This window comes from Oncorhynchus keta, chromosome 29, assembly GCF_023373465.1.
Source record: "Oncorhynchus keta strain PuntledgeMale-10-30-2019 chromosome 29, Oket_V2, whole genome shotgun sequence".
Lineage (NCBI taxonomy): Eukaryota > Metazoa > Chordata > Actinopteri > Salmoniformes > Salmonidae > Oncorhynchus > Oncorhynchus keta.
This window is the reverse complement of record NC_068449.1, coordinates 41,004,916-41,022,640: the sequence shown is the minus strand read 5'-3', so window position 1 is coordinate 41,022,640 and position 17,725 is coordinate 41,004,916. Positions and strand designations below refer to the sequence as shown.

General features: G+C 43.2%; 1 protein-coding gene across 1 annotated transcript; it reads left to right on the top strand.

The window, feature by feature from the left end:
* The first annotated feature begins 200 nt into the window (after positions 1–200).
* Positions 201–16,802, top strand: LOC118362903 (ATP-dependent RNA helicase DHX15-like). The gene is made up of 14 exons (XM_052486572.1): positions 201–405; positions 1,707–2,043; positions 2,719–2,912; positions 3,650–3,809; positions 4,965–5,183; positions 5,428–5,595; positions 5,893–5,979; positions 10,907–11,056; positions 11,357–11,465; positions 11,696–11,887; positions 13,527–13,649; positions 14,011–14,201; positions 14,359–14,528; positions 14,739–16,802. Exons 1-14 carry the CDS (start codon positions 344–346, stop codon positions 14,854–14,856), a joined length of 2,280 nt encoding a protein of 759 aa, XP_052342532.1. The 5' UTR covers positions 201–343; the 3' UTR covers positions 14,857–16,802.
* Positions 16,803–17,725: the final 923 nt, after the last annotated feature.

Below are 17,725 nucleotides of genomic sequence, written 5' to 3'. Positions count from 1 at the left end.
CTGTATGGAGATCAAATGTTTCATTTATGAGAAAATTAGCAGAATGTCAGCGCAAATTCCATTTAGCTCAATCTTCTCCCACTGCCGGCTATTGGGTTTCCTCTCACTACCAAATGTGGTAGTGAGAGGAAACGCCAACCGGATGTCTCACATTTATACATCCAGTGAAATATTTGTGTCATCTATCTGTGGATTTACCCTCAGCAGAACCATAACCAGCGAGCTAAAACAAACTGCTTCCGGGTTACCCGAATTTGCTTCCTCGCGCGGATCACCGTAGCTAGCCGGTTGTAAGGAAAGTAGCTAAATATACCATTTTTAAAAAAATCTATGTTTATTCATTATGTCTAAAAGACACCGTTTAGATTTAGGCGATGACTACTCAAATAAAAAGAGATCTGATGGGTAAGCTTCTCGTTTCATGCATTACTCTCTTTCGGGTAGCAAGTTGCTGCTAGCGAACGGCTAGCTTGTTTTGTTTAGCTAGCTATCAACCGGCTAATGTTTCTTCTTGCTAGTTATCATTTATTAGCTGGCTACTTTGTGGCGATGATGAACGATTAGCTACATATCCGCGAGCTTCCTATGTTAATCAGCTTGTGACGCTCGTGTAGTCATGTTGATAAGACACGTGTTGATGTTCTGCGGCCTAGCGCTGACGGTATACAGAGTAAACTGGCTAGCCAAGTAACGTTAACTCGATTCGACGATGTCTTTTACATCAAGGAAGTTGAGTGGGTGGACTGGAGCTCCGACGTTATAAAATCGAGTTTTTATTTAAAAAACCATGGCACCCCAAAAATAGCCCTTAATTGGGCTCCCAAGTGGCGCAGCGGTCTAAGGCAACCAATTTCAATGCTAGAGGCGCCACTACAGACGCTGGTTCTATTCCAGTCTGTATCACAACCGGCTGTGAATGGGAGTCCTATAGTGCTGCGCACAATTGTCCCAGCGTCGTCCGGTTAAGGGTTTGGCTTGAGTAGGTCGTCATTGTAAATAAGAATTTGTTCTTAACTGACTTGCCGAGTTAAATAGAAATATGCGACACATTGGAGCTCCAGTCAGCCCACGTCCCCGCTCAACTCCGTTTATTTACACGAGCTGGGTGGCAGGTAACCGAAAGGTTGCCAGTTTGAATCCCCGAACCGACAAGGTGAAAATCTGCCGTTCTGCCCTTGAGCAAGGCAATTAATCACCTACAACAACAGGTGCCCGATGTGGCAGCCCCCTGCACTTCTCTGATTGAGTTTCGGTTGGATCTTGTGGGCAACTTACAATAACGAATGTATTCCTTTAATCATGGAGTTTTATTTGCCAATTAATTGGCCAGCCTATTTCTCAAGTTCAGGAACTAGCCTCTCAGCTGCAATATAGCCAAATAACAAACACTTGTGTTTTCTAATATTGCATCAAACTTGCATTATCACTTAATCTACATACAATAGTATTTTGGTTACCAGGAGAAACACTTGCATATTTGGATTCCATTAAATGGTAATCTGTCAAATGTCCTGCTGTAGAATGGTCAATGAATAATATAAATCCACTGATTCTTGAGTAAGAGTTCTTATAGACACAACCTGAAATATGACTGAATTTGTTTTTGTCATTATGCACATTTTGTAAATGTCCCACTACATTAAAGTGTACTTTATTTCAAGTAATGTACAATCGTTGACTTATGTATATTCTTCAATTATTTTTAGGAAAGACCGAGATCGCGACAGGGACCGCGACGAACGCTCTAAAGACAGGGACCGCGACAGAGATCGGGACCGGGACCGAGATAGGGATGTGAAGCCCTCTGTCCTGCCCCCCAACACCATGATGGCCGGGGGCGGCATGCTGCCTCTCAAGCAGACAGCCATGCAGCAGCAGATCAACCCGTTCACAAACCTGCCACACACGCCGCGCTACTATGAGATCCTGAAGAAGAGGCTGCAACTGCCTGTGTGGGAGTACAAGGAGCGCTTCAACGACATCCTGGCACGTCACCAGAGCTTCGTGCTTGTCGGAGAGACTGGCTCCGGGAAAACCACACAGGTGCAGTTCTGTTTGAAGGTCCTTAAACAGGGGTTGACATTAAGGGCTAAAAGGCTCTTGCCCATTGGGCAAGACAGGAGTATTTTTGGGGGGATGGCCGAAAGATTACGATCACTTGCCCCTGAAAATATGAAGTTATTTTCACCTACACATGGAAGGAATCAGAAAGACAAAACTACTAGAATTCTTAGCATTTTGGTTATCGGTTAAAAAACTATCTTCTGCCCATTGGGGAAACTTGCGCGCCTGCTCAGGTCACCTGTCCTGGGAAATAGGGATACCCTTAATGTCAACCCCAGCCTTAACATTTTCTGTGTTTTGCAATTTTGCATTGGCAAATCTTCACGCTTGAAACTGAAAACGCAGTTTGGGTTGACTTTTAGTTTGATCTCCTGTTCCCTCTGTTTGTTTTCTGATGGAATCAGATAGGTGTACAGTAAGCAATAGCCCCACCCCTCCCTCCACATGCCATTGAAGGCCAAGTGATTACATCACTGTGTTTACACCTACTTTGTTCCCTCAGATCTGCAAACACAGAAGAGGTAGCGTATAGGGGCGATTTGTAATTTGGCATTCTAGTCAATTCTCCCCCTCCAAACCAATGCACTTTGGAATATGTTTGTTGTTTCAGAAGACAGAACCATCCATAACATGCCCTCCCTTTCCCCTCCTCAGATCCCCCAGTGGTGTGTGGACATGGTGAAGGGCTTGGGTGGCCCCAAGAAGGCAGTGGCCTGTACCCAGCCCAGGAGGGTGGCAGCCATGAGCGTGGCCCAGAGGGTGGCTGACGAGATGGACGTCATGCTGGGCCAAGAGGTGGGATACTCCATACGATTTGAGGACTGCAGCTCCGCCAAGACCATACTGAAGTAAGCAACTGCTTGTCTGGTTAGTAGAGGCTACATGAGGGTTATTCAATTCCAGGCCTAAACACTTCCAGTTTTCATTCTCGCCTACTACCAGGATCATCATTATTAGGGCACACTTGTAGCAAAGCGCTGCAAGACGTTATTCAACACAATTAGAAAAGGAGCATTTGTTATTGGAGAACTTGAGATGGTACCAATTGCCGTTTCACTCAGTTCAAGAGTTTTCTCCTGTTTTGTGCCTACTGGACACAACATAGGTAAAACAAAAGTTGTCAACCGTGATGGCGCAGCATTCTGGCCCTTCAGAACTGTAATTGAATACCCCAATGATAGGAGAGACCATGTGAGGTATGACAGAGCCAAGTGACTTGGTGTATCGAGAATAAGCATTTGAGAGCGCGTGGTGAGGAGACAGATTATAGCCAGTTAATTCAATTGCCCAACTGACACACGGCTTCAGTCAAATTTCTTTAGGACATTTGTTATTGGATAGATGAATGACTCAGTTATTTTAGACTACCCCCACAATACACGATCCAAGCATTTGGGTTATAGCTGTGGTCAAAAAGTATTTGTTATAGTGTTACAGCTGCAGACTCCAAGGGAGCAAAGGTTGTTTGTTTATGTATTCATTTTGAGGAGGCGTAAGATCAATGAACACACATTTTGGAGTTCAAGTCATCACTAGGTCAGCATCTGCTATGTTTCAAACCATGTGTATCCTTTCCCCTTTTAAGGTATATGACAGACGGTATGTTGCTTCGGGAAGCCATGAACGACCCCCTGCTGGAGCGGTATGGCGTGATCATCCTGGATGAGGCCCACGAGAGAACTCTGGCCACAGACATCCTAATGGGAGTCTTGAAGGAGGTGGTCCGACAGAGGTCAGACCTCAAGGTACAGCCTCTGAGTCCGGGGGGGGTCTCAAGTCTTTCATCGATTCCTTATGTCCTTGATTTGAACCTTCTGTGTTTTGAGAAAGCGGTGGGGAATCAAGGAAAGACTAATGAGAAAGAGGGCATATACCAAGGTTGCTATCTTTATCATTTGCATTTAGTCAATTCTGGAGATTAATTTGATTCATTAGTTTAATTTAAATTAGCTTGTGCTTGGATGCAGTTAAAATGGTATTGACCATAACTGAATGAGTTACATGGAGCGAAAAATATCACATATGAATTGTAAATGTTGCTTTACAGCTAACTATTTCCAAGTCCCAAAATAACCCCTGTTGTAGCCCAGTCCCCATGAATGTACAAAAGACCTTAAAGAGCCACTGAATATGAGGATTGGCACATGTGTTTTTCTGTTGCTCATTAGAAAAAAACGAGATTTCTGTCTTGGTGTGTTTCCTGACAGATTCTGCATTTGGTTAATGTTTGTCGCCCATGAGACACTGGAGACACTGAAGCCTATTTAATATCCGCAAAATCCCCAGAATGACTCTAAGATGCCGTAACTCAAGAAATCTGGTCATTAATTTAGTATTTATTTGCAGAGGATCCTTCAGTTGCGCAATTTTACATCTAACTAAGGTGTTTGTGCTGTAATTGTCAATAAAAAAATGTACACTGTGTTTTATGTAAACAACATCAGAGCTGTTGGGTATGTCTGTCTCACTGTCTATACTATTGGATCGAGAGCAATCACCACAGCTATTCACCCCATGTTAGTGGGCAAATGGACATTGTCAAATCAAAACCCAACCTTCGTTTACCCATTGTGATGCACGGATTATCCAAACTGTTTTAGACAACACTAGAATAACTGTTTCTGACTCCTATCGATGTCACAGGCTGTTTTCAAAGGGGTTTATTTGCTTTTTAAAGGCATTCGCTCTTTAGGGGTTATGTTTTTGGATTGCTTTTCACTTACCTTAGTTAGTCCCAATGTCATTTAGCCTAGTTATTTGCTCGTCCATCTTAGATCCCTATTCAAATGTAGATGTGTCTCTCTTTGGGTCCCATAGTCATGATTTCACTATTGTACACAGAGTGGCATTGCAACAATTCTTAACCACAAAGCATTAACAGGAATATGTTTTTTTGCCAGGTGATTGTGATGAGCGCTACGTTAGACGCCGGGAAGTTCCAAGTGTACTTTGACAGCTGTCCACTGCTGACTATTCCCGGACGCACACACCCCGTGGAGATCTTCTACACCCCTGAGCCGGAGCGGGACTACCTGGAAGCCGCCATCCGCACGGTCGTTCAGATCCACATGTGTGAGGAAGAGGAGGGGGACTGTCTGCTGTTCCTCACTGGACAAGAGGTATACTTCCACCCCTTCTCAAATGCAATCCAGATAGTTTGAGTTGGTTCACTGGACACTAGTCAAGGGCTATACCTCTACCCCTTCTCATATGCAGTCAAGACAGTTCAGTTCAGTGTTGAAGCGTGATGCTGACAACACCAAGGTTGTCACCTGAATATAAGTTGAATGGTTGGGGGAGGTTTAACTTTCAGGGTACCTGTCTGCTGCTCAACATGAATATTGTCTGACTCTGAACTATCAGGAAATTGACGAGGCCTGTAAACGGATCAAACGGGAGATCGACGACTTGGGACCTGAAGTCGGAGACATCAAAGTCATTCCACTATATTCCACACTGCCCCCCCAGCAGCAACAAAGAATCTTTGAGGCCGCACCCCCCAGGAAGCCCAGCGGTGCGATAGGAAGAAAGGTACTGACCAGCAGAACATGCCCGGGACTATAAAAACAGGGTTGTGTTCAGTAGGAAGAAAACGTTTTGAAACTGAGTGAAATGGGAAGGTACTTCCTGAACTTGTACAATCAGAACACAGATTTTAGTTTTTAATTTCAAAATGTTTTGGTATGGGGTGCCCTACTGAATTTACAACCCAGATTTCATACATTGGTGCTCATTTATCACCAAAGATTTCCAATGGCTTATGATGTAAGTTTGTATAGAAAGTCTTTCAGTTGTCTGCTAGTGCTAACCCCAATGCATGTTCCCTAGGTTGTGGTTTCCACAAACATTGCTGAGACATCCCTTACCATTGACGGAGTGGTGTTTGTGATTGATCCCGGTTTTGCCAAGCAAAAGGTAGGCTGCTACTCCTCTCCCTGTATAATTGTTTTACCTTACCTCGTATTCCCTCAAACCCAGAGGGAATACCTGGCAACAGTACTAAAAACGTGTACTTTTTTCAATAAGTGACACTTGAACTTTCTGTAGTCCACAATCTAAGCACAATGCAGATAGACAAATGATAGTAGTAACCAGGTTTCCATCCAACCATTTCATGCGGATTAATTACCTGACGCTTTAAACAACTCATGACAGACCTCAGAGAAACAGAATCAGTAAAGTTTCCCAATGTCAACAAAACAAAATACGCAAGACAAGATGGGATCTTTTTTTTGACTGAAATAGAAGTCACAACAATTGCAGTGGAAATACTTTTATGTGCAAATATTGATTCAAAAACATCATGCTTTTGGCCATGGAGTGTATGTGGACACCCCATTCAGCCACACCCGTGTTTAAAATCGAGCACACAGCAATGCACTCTCCATAGACAAACATTGGCAGTAGAATGGCCCGTACTGAAGCGCTCACTGACTTTCAACGTGGCACCGTCATAGGATGCCACCTTTCCAACAACTCAGTTCGTAAAATTTCTGCCCTGCTAGAGCTTCCCTGGTCAACTGTAAGTGCTGTTATTATGAAGTGGAAAAGTCTAGGAACGACAACGGGACTGCCGAGTGCTAATAGCGTTTCAATCGGTGACGTCACTCGCTCCAACTGGCCTGTCAGCGGTTTCACGTGTGAAGATGATGGCAGGTTGCTGGCAGGCAGGCAGTACAATGAACATAGATCAATCTCTTTTGCCAACAAAAACAACAGCTAAAGACCATGTGACACCATTTCCAAATGTTTTACATGAAAGTGGGGGGAAATTGTTTTGCACTCCATGCAACGTTGTTCTGGAACACGAGAAAGTCGAAAATCAAGTCACTTCAAATCAGCAAAGCATATGAGAACGCTAGAACAGTTCCCACAGCAGCGGCAGATCACCATGACTGAAGTGGTAGCAGGGAAGACTGGCAAACGCTGAAAGAATCAAGTTGAGTGGCGTTTTCCTCAAACTTTTACTCCGCTAACCTTTGCTTTAGAGAGTGGTCGGCACTCTGCTCTCCCCAGTCTGTCAATGGAGAGCGCTGCTCAAGGCGCTGAGTGCACTTTGAACTTAATACGGATCGCGAAAGCACAATCCTTTTATTTATTATTATTTTTTAGAAATGGTAATACTGTTTTAAAAGTACATATCAACCACAATACTCTGTTTACGTTTTCCGTTCTTTATCGCCCTTACGATCCTTTCAGAAAAAAATCGCACTTAAAAATGTTGAAGACAATTCATGCTAAAGAAATATCATTCCTCAAAATTTAAAGCAATTGATCAGTAAACGTTGTTAAACTGAAACCTTTTGAGTTAACATTGGTAGCAGAGGAGGGCTAATGACTAGCGTTCAAATGCGCCACCTTGCTTCGGCGAGAAGAGGTCATATTAAAATTGGGGAAATGAACTTGGAATCTGGACACGGGTTACTAATCTGGACGTGAAAAAGCAAGCACTTGCGGTTGTATGATCGTTTGAGCGAGAGACACTGCACTGGAAATATCTGTTGAGGATTTGAACAAGGATGACGGTATGATAACTTTAATCAGAGCACTGGGTTCTGTGTTTCCTAAAGAAGAGAAAGACCGTGACAACGAGGCATACTCAAACTTTGACAGTTGTTACCAGAAACAAGGGGTACAATTAGGATGCGCAAGTACGATATGGTTCTCCCAGTTAGCTTTCAAGTTTCTAAATACTGCCTGTATGGGTGGTAGGGAGAAACAGTTGGCTTTAATGCTCCTACAGTGCTTTTGCGTCAGTGAAGTCAGCACTAAAGTCTGTCGGGCCAATAACAGATGGAATGTAAGTGAGTGACGCGGCGTATTACACGGAGCAGCAGAGAAAAGGCGCCAACATGTCATGTTTTCAAGACGACCAGAAGAGGGCGCCATAGCCCGGCACAAATCCACTGGACAAATATGGAAGGAGATCAAAATGTGCTATTTGTCAAAGCACTTACCATTGGATTAAAGACTGTCCTCCATAAGAATTAACAGGTTTAAACCTAAGAGGACAATGTAAACACAGAGATGGAGCAGTGTAACATTACACTGTTTCCAAATGAATCTGCTTCTGAGGTCTTTATAGGTTGAATCCTTATGATCTGCTGTGATTTGATACTGCATGTATACGCACCGTTTGTTGCGCAAAATGGCTTGAATCGCTATGTCAGTGAAATAAGAAATAAGAAATATGAAATATGAAATAAGTACAAAATATGATTGACACACCAAGCAACAGAGCTTTCAAATTTGGAGATGGGAAGAGTTGTCCATTCTACCAAGAGTCAAGATACCAGCAAAAATTGGTCAGACCCCAGTGTCACATTGAAACCGAGGTGATCTCTGCAGATAGCCCCTTATTATAAAGCAAAGCTTCCCTCAAGAAGGCAGGGGCTGTACTAGACATAAAAAATGACAAGGCAGTGATGTTTAAACAACCAGTGACCCTTGAACTTACTACCTCAGGCCACTATTGTGTAAACATTTTAGACAAAGACATCACACAGAGTCCATGTAAAAATGAGATTCTGAAGGACACAGAGAACATGACCACAGAGGAAAAACACAAAGTTTTGTTAAACCTTCACAAATAGTTTGGATATGCTACAGTTGACAGACTTAAGAAATGACTCGGCAGTTCTGGGAATAATGTTGATGAGAGTGTTTCCATTCAATGGTAGATTGAATGGACCAGCTGTTGGTTTGCCACTGGCTTCCAAGTACAATGAAACGGTGGCTGTAGATCTACTTGAGCTAGGACCAAGTGTGTGGTAACTTCACATAATTGACCACTTCACACGCGTCAGTGCTGGAAGCATTGTGAATACAAAGAAACCCAGTGAAATCGTCAAGCACTTCATTCATTCCTGGATAAGTGTGTATGTCCCGCCCCAGAAATTGTACAGACAATGGAGGAGTATTCAATAATTAATGAAATGGCAGAGAAATTCAACGTGGAAGTAAAGACAACTGCTGCGTACAGTCCATGGAGAAATGGACTTACATTTACATTTAAGTCATTTAGCAGACGCTCTTATCCAGAGCGACTTACAAATTGGTGCATACACCTTATGACTTCTGGAGAGACCTAATCAGACACTCTCAGAGATTATGCTGAAAGTGAAGCAAGACAATGGGTGTGACTGGAAAACAGCCCTAGATTGGGCTTTTGATGGCAAAAAACTCAATGCACAATATTAATGGCTACAGCCCATGACAACTAGTGTTGGGGCAAAACCCTAATCTTCCCTCTGTACAGGTTTACAAGCCACCAGCACTAGAAGGGACCAGTTTGAGTGCATGGGTGGGACAGCGAGAAAAGCATTCATAGAAGCAGAGTTCAGATAGCTTCGACCCACAGATGAGAAATACGAGACTGGAAACAAAGTGTACCACAAACAAGTTGCCTGTCAAGAGTAGAAAGGACCGGGAGTAGTCATTGGCCAAGATGGTGTGGTGATATTTGTGAGGCACAATCGTCAGGGTGCGTCACTCAAGATTGCAGAATGTAAATGATCAACAAGCTTGAGGGGCTGTTGCTGAGAATCAGCCTCCTACTGAAAATGACAAAAAGGACACATTAACAGACCCAAACCTACCAGATGTCACATCCAATGATGTGAACACTGAAGCTGACACAGGAAATGGAGCAGAGACCTTCAACCATCACACAGGCAATAATGTTGTGTTCAAATGAGGAAAACATTCAACAGCCACGTGTTAAGACAACATGGTTGTTCCAATCTTAAACTGGGGAAACGGTTAAATACATGGACTGAGAAAGTGGTATTCCACACACAGCAACAGTCATTAGACGAGCAGGGAAAGCCAACAGAAAACACCAGAACTGGTACAAATTGCAGTACTCTGAACCTGCTGCACTTTCTGGTACAACAGGGTCAGCTGACCTGGCACTTGTAGATAATCTCAGAATTGAACCAAAAAACAGAATGACTTTCAATTATGATGTACTTGAAACAAAGGATGTTTCATTTGACAGCTAAACTAGATGAGCTCAGTAATTGGAGGTGTGTTTGAGGAAGTCAAAGACATTGGCCAAAAATATGTCTCAACAAGGTGGGTGTGTACCCTTAAAGAATCCTTAGATGGAATAGTTCCTAAAGTACGTCTAGTGGCTAGAGGTTTTGAGGAGCTGGCTGCTAAAGAATTCCCAAAAGCCTCACGACATGCGCCTCAGAGTCACTCAGATTGCTGCTGACAGTGATTTGCCAGAAAAAAATGGAAACTTCATTCCATAGACATCAAATCTGCATTTTTGCAGGGAAACAGCTGTCAAGGGACATTCACATCTGACCTCCGCCTGAAGCTAAGAGCGAACTGTGATTCCACACCTCAAAGCTGTTTTCCCGGTCTGCCACAAAGGAACAGCTTGCCGACTGTCTAACTAAAAAGGGAGCATCCGGTCTTGTGCTCCTAAAGGCACTCAGTAATGGCAGGTGGCAGCTTGCATAATAAAAATAAAAACTTTGTCAAACAATCCATTTGTAATGGGGAACTTAAATACTACTTATGACATTTATTATTTTGTTTTATTTTTTAAAAGAAAAGGTAGGAGATTTAAAACATGAGCTTAACGGTGTCCCTATATTTCTGTTATTACGGTCCTATCACTGTTATTAGTACGCCTGCGCAGTAGTCTCACTGGAGATGGACCTGGCTTCAGTGTGATGGCGACGATGTACTGTGGTCATACGGTGAAGTAAACGTTAAACTGGAACCTAGTTGTCATTTTGAGTTAACATTAACCAACGTGGAATCCACATCCACCAATTTGAATAAAATAAGACTTGAGTGAGAATGTTGTCTACTCTGTAACCCACAGGTGTACAACCCTCGTATCAGGGTGGAGTCTCTCCTGGTCACGGCGATCAGCAAAGCCTCGGCGCAGCAGAGGGCGGGCCGCGCTGGCAGGACACGGCCAGGGAAGACTTTCCGTCTATACACTGAGAAAGCCTACAAGACCGAGATGCAGGTGAACTGTCCTGGATTGTAGAAATGTTGGGGCAAAGTACATGGTTGAATGGACTATTGAATAAATTGTTATCTTATGGGTAATGTTGAGGACAATGGATTTATTAAGGAAATGTTTATAGTCTAACGTATCTCGTGTGGTGCTGGGCATTTTACAGAAGCCTGTTTTGGCCAATACGCTCAGCTCTTGTTGAACACATGATTTGGCAGAATACGCCGACCTTGTTACACAACGGATGATATGATACCAGTAGAATGGCTTCATGTTCTACACATCTGACTGTTTTCCATTCCACTACAGGACAACACGTATCCCGAGATTCTCCGGTCCAACTTGGGTTCTGTCGTGTTGCAGTTGAAGAAGCTGGGTATCGATGACCTGGTGCACTTTGACTTCATGGATCCACCAGGTGGGGAGCCAAGTGTTGGCTGGAATACCTGCCTGTTGGAAGTGCTACTTTAGTTTGAAACTGTTTCAATTGAAACTGACTGGCAGCCTTCTTTCTTGATTTACCTCTTGACCAACCAGGTTATCATAAAATATATCATTTGTTGATTGATTGTTTCACAGCCAGAAAAGTAAAAGTGACATGCGGTACTGATCACTTGCTCCTCTTGCTTCCTCCCTTGTGCTCTCAAGCCCCGGAGACCCTGATGCGGGCCCTGGAGTTGCTCAACTACTTGGCGGCGCTCAACGACGACGGCGACCTGACAGAGCTGGGCTCCATGATGGCAGAGTTCCCGTTGGACCCCCAGCTGGCCAAGATGGTGATCGCCAGCTGCGAGTTCAACTGCTCCAACGAGATCCTCTCCATCACCGCCATGCTGTCAGGTAATGGCCCAGGGCCGAGATGGCTGGCATCCAAAGTCGCCTAGTGCCCTCCCTTGGCACCAGTTGACACCCTCTTAACACTGTGGGTTCCAATTTAATGCAAGATGGAGATCTCTAAGATTTATCGTCTCCTCAGTGCTTTGTTAATGACATTTGTTAATTCCTAATGGTAGACGAGTTAATTATTCTTTTTGAAAAGTAAAGATGTGGCCCCCAGTTAATGGGGCTTGCAGGTCTAGTTAGCAAAGATGCTAGAAAGTATTCAATTTATATGGAGGGATCAAGTTAACGAGTCACAATATTTGGTAAGTATTTCTCAAATAAAATAATACACTTTTTTGGGGGTCTACACAAAGGATTTGGATGGCTTACTGGTTAGATCCTTGATTGATAATGACCATTAGCAATTTAATGGTCGACGGAAAAGTAAACTGAAAACCAATTGTATTCCGTATCAAATTGAAAAGTTGACCAGGTTTCTTCCAACTGCTTGAAATCTGGGAGTGTTTATCCTTAGTGCAATTGTGCAGGACAGGCACCTCAATGTTGTGTTCTCGGATGGGTCTAAAACATTGCCTCTTTGCATTTGTTTAGTGGTTTGTCTATGGCTGCTTTAATGGTGTCTCTTTGATGTGTTATTGGCCCAGTTGCGCCGGCAGTACATGATGCAATGTTCTTTTTTATTGTCAAGATGTTGTCATGCTCTTACTCGTCAAAATCACTTTTCATCAAGGCCCGGTCTTTATTTTTGTTTTAAGTGAGGTTTCACATTTTACAGGATTATTTGTTATCTGCATGTGGGTGGTTGATTAGGCTATATTTAAGCTTTCTTGGCCAATGTTGGTTTTGTTTTTACTACTGGGGGGGAAACTATTTGCGTTCAATATGACAAGATAGATTTCTGTTTTTATCATATAGAATGTTCAGTGTTTGGACTTTTCACAGTATTTCACATTGGCATTCCCCTCGTGCTTTACTCTTACACATTTGTGATTTGGTTGTGGTCAATTCAATATCAATTTAGGAGATTCATAGAAATCCCAGTTCAATACAAAGGCCATACACGTTTCGATTCTTGTAACGTTTCCTGAAATTCCCGTTGAATTTGGTCTGTGAATGTGAAATGACGACCTTGAATGTAAAATACACATTTTAAACATGTATGAGCAATGATCCGGTGGTGTTGCAAAAACTCCCAATTTGGATGTATTGATGTTCCTCTTCCACACAAATCTGTATGTCGGTAGTGACATCATATAAGGACATCGATTTCCCCTTTATAATGTCAAGGCAGTTTTATGTAGCCATTGACTTGAATGTGAAATGGACTTGGATTCTCTTGAATGTTATATATATACAGTACACTGTTCTCAAGTTCAATGCTCTTTTAACGCTCTGCAGGTGTGTGAAACCTCTTTTGTTTTGCAGATGTGGTTAGGTGTTGACCCCCTTGACAAGCTAGTAGCCAGTCATCATGCAGTCGGAAGAGCCCCCCTATAAACACACCACTTGTTCCTGCCCCCCCTATGCTCTCTGCTGTGAAGTTTTCTAGCTACAATAGGCCTTGTTCCTCTGTTCTGTGAATGCTTGACTTATCCCTATGGGCGTCTGTGTTGGGGCCCATACCAACCTTGTCTAGTCCCGCAGTGTTTCGTCCGCCCCACCGAGGCTAAGAAGGCGGCGGACGAGTCCAAGATGCGGTTCGCCCACATTGACGGAGACCACCTGACGCTCCTCAACGTCTACCACGCCTTCAAACAAAGTGAGCATGGGTGCCACGAACATTTTTATTTTGATGGGGTAAAAAAATCCTTTAAGGGGACAGATTAGACTCCAAAATCAAGGTTTGTCATGCGTTTCAGACCTCAAGTGAGTCCACATCCTACGCCATGGGTTGTGTGGACCAACCCTAATGAATAAAAGTCTAAAGATTAAGCACCACAAATTTGGAAATACCATGGTGCAAATATGGGTAATCGGATATGGCCATGGACTTCTCAACAGAAGGCTCACTTTTGAAGTCTGATTTTGAAGTGCAATGTCCCTTTAAGGCACTTTGTGAAACATGAGGCTTTACTTGCCGTTGCCTGTAACTTTGGTTGATCTGTGTTGTCGTTTCTCAGACCACGAGTCTACACAGTGGTGCTACGACAACTTTGTGAACTACCGTTCGCTGATGTCGGCCGACAACGTGCGCTCGCAGCTGTCCCGGATCATGGACCGCTTCAACCTGCCCCGGCGCAGCACCGAATTCACCAGCAGAGACTACTACATCAACATCCGCCGAGCGCTCGTCACAGGCTTTTTCATGCAGGTCAGTCTGTGCAGGGCAGGTTCCATTTCAATTAACTCTCTGAATTGAAATGGAATTGAGCCTAACCCTGATATTCGTCGTTAAGTGAACAAATGCGATTTATCTCACATTGCGTGCGTGTTTTCTGAAATGATATAATATTTTCTTGTTTGCTTAGGTGGCTCATTTGGAGCGCACGGGCCATTACCTCACAGTCAAGGACAACCAGGTGGTGCAGCTACACCCGTCTACCGTCCTGGACCACAAGCCAGAGTGGGTGCTCTACAATGAGTTTGTCCTCACCACCAAGAACTACATTCGCACCTGCTCGGATATCAAACCGGAATGGTACGTTTGTGGTCATGAAGTCTTAACTCAAATGTCCACACAAATAAAACGATTAGCGAATAACGAGGATTTTTGATAAGCGTCAACGTTTCAATACTCATGTCTTATGACTTACTCGTTAACACTTAAACATAGGCTTTTAATGAATGCTTTTATTGGATATTTTGATTGTATTACGCGACTTTGATTTAATTGATCTCGTCTCCCCAGGCTGGTGAAGGTTGCTCCTCAGTACTACGAAATGGGCAACTTCCCCCAGTGTGAAGCCAAGAGGCAGTTGGAGCGAATTGTTGCCAAACTCCAGACAAAGGAGTATTCCCAGTACTGATTAACAGCGACTGGAGAGCGGAAGACATCCTTTGAAAGAGCTTGGCACAATTCATACTTTAAAGTTTGTATCCTATCTTCTATCTTTAGTGTTTCTCTCGATTCAAGATATGATTTTTATAACTTTTTGTTGTTTTTCTGTCCATTCAATAGCAATGTGTATAACTGTAAGCATTTATGAAATTGATATCAATGGTGAAATATTAGACTATTCTGATTAGAGATTTTCAAAAGGAATACAGTTAACATGTTAAGCATGAGCATTCATGTGGATCTTGTTGATGTTCCTCTAGGAAATTGTGAACCCTGAGAAAAAAAGTGTACTTGCCTAGGTTGTCCTTGTTTCTTCAATAAAGGAGCTTCGACTTGAATAAAATAATGAATAATAGCTGGTGGTCGTTGACGATGTCTTTGATTGCCTAAAATATTTTGTTAACTATAAATGAATAACCTGTAAATAACATACATTATGTATACCCAGGGGTGAAAGTGGATCACTTCAAAAGACTCCTGTTGGCTACCCCCGTGTACCTTTGTCCACCCACTAAATAATTCCAGCATCCGCAATTTGATGAATGGAAATCGGCATCTGTTAGAAAAAACAAAAACGTGCAATGACATTCAGCGATTTGTCATTAGGCACACTACACTTACAGCGTGAATTGATGCGTCCACTTCTGTCTGGGCCACATGTCTCCATATCTCCGCCTTGGTAACACTTCAGTGTTCTCGTAGAACCACCATGCAATTGGGAGAGTTTATCGCACGTTTTGAAATAGATTTGCTCATTTTCATGCAGCTGACATGCGGTAATGTTAAATAATGCCGTAATTGACTATAGTTTTCTCAACATTTTGTTTTAATTGTTGTGATAGGCTTATATTTGACTGGTATGGTGTACCCCCACGATTTATTTCGCCGGGACACCGGACCATACCACCTAAATTTCACTCCTGAGTATACCTTATATTAGCATTGCTGAACATGACATTTTAATCCTAAACTTGTACATTGATGCTCCCTGTGTATAAAAAATGTCACCACAAGGTTCTAGCTTCGGCATGTTTACTTAGTTTAGTCTGTGCATGTTATAACTACTACATCTTCCTCCTTCCGATGAACAAGAAGTCAACATTCATAACATTGAAAAATAACTTCAATGCAATTTGAAAACAAGTGATTAACAATGCTACTTCATGTCCAGAAACTGTATGAAAGCATGAAATTACACTTTGAACTCTTGTATAGTCTTTCTTTTTGCTGGGTATAGGTCCCCCCCCAACAGTATATTCTATTCATGTGGCTCTGAGCATTCTCTCTCCTACCCCCTCTGTGTTGGCTGAGTCTGGAAGGGCTCAGAGGTGTCTAGTTCCTCCTCTGAGCCTGTGTCGTGGTGCATCTGCTTTCTGCAGCACTGGTGCTCGTGTCTTTGAGGTTGTAATCCACACACGTTGACCTTCTCGCAGCCTGGTGTCTCCGATTTAAATTCTACAGTTTGTGTTGGTTTCAGCTGTTTGACCCTCTTAGCGAAGGCCTTCCAGTTAGGCCATTAGGGTTTGAGCTGAGCTGGCGAGACAGGCAATAGGGAGCTCGGCAGGCAACGTCCCATGATGCAGTGCTGTGACCCTGTAAGCTAACAGCCCTGTACGGATCCTTGTTCTTTTTCAACAGTCCCTTGACTTTTTTTCACAGCCCTCTTGGCCTCAATGATGCTTTGTGTGTGGTATTGGCTACTGATCACGTGTGAAGTCATTCTGCGGCAAATGGATCTTGCGGAGAACTGGGGAGTGTTATCTTTAACCAGGACCTCAACGCCCACTTGCAAAAATGTACTGTAATCCAATGATGTGGTTATGGGTGTCTTTGCTATTTCAATGTATCTTGAATAGTAACCTACAACTAGCGGAGAAGTCATTTTTCCAATAAAACATATATGCCGCTACCTTTTTCCATGGCTATGTGTCCCTCATCTGCTCTCTGTCTAGCGTTTCCGGTTGTTGGGTGTCTGGGATTACGAAACGTTGTACTGTCATGACATCACAGTGGACGTCACTGTGATGAACCCAATATGGCTTCAGCAGCTGATGATATAGTACTTTATTAATCCCCCAGAGTGGAAATGTAATTGTACCAGCCAATACATACATTACCAGTAAAAACACAAGGACACACCAGACATTAAAAGTAGCACATCATCAATGGATATTTAAAAAACTAGGTGTTTGTGTTAAAAAGCCTCATGGCATATGGTAATAAGGATCTGTAGAAATGTTCTGTTTTGGCCTTGGGTAAAATAAATCTGCCTGCCATCGCACTGCGATGTTCCAGCCAGTTACTGTGGAGGGGGTGACTAGTGTTGGCCTCTATACTTCTAAGCTTTTTGAGGATCCGCTTCTCCAGCATGGGCTCTAGTTTGTCCTGGTTGGTCCTGATGGTAGATCCAGCCTTCTTGATGATTTTGTTTAGCCTGTTTGCATCCTCTCTCGTGGTTACCCCCCCCACAGCAGATTACACAATAAAACAGTACACTAGCCACAACACTTAAAATACATTTTGACCATTTTTGAGTAGACCTCAAAGGAGCTTCCTTATAAATAATAGCCTGTGCTGAGCCTTTTTAAAAACCATTGAGGGGTTCTCTTTCCACTGGGAACAGGCACAATGCAGTATTGTATTTCCACGGTGTAGGTACACTAGAGGTGATGAACTGGCTCCCAAGTGGCGCAGTGGTCTATGGCACTGCATCTCGGTGCTAGAGGTGTCACTACAGACCCTGGTTCGATTCCAGGCTGTAAAATAACTGGCCGTGATTGGGAGTCCCTTTTCCTAGGCCGTCATTGTAAATAAGAATTTGTTCATAACTGACTTGC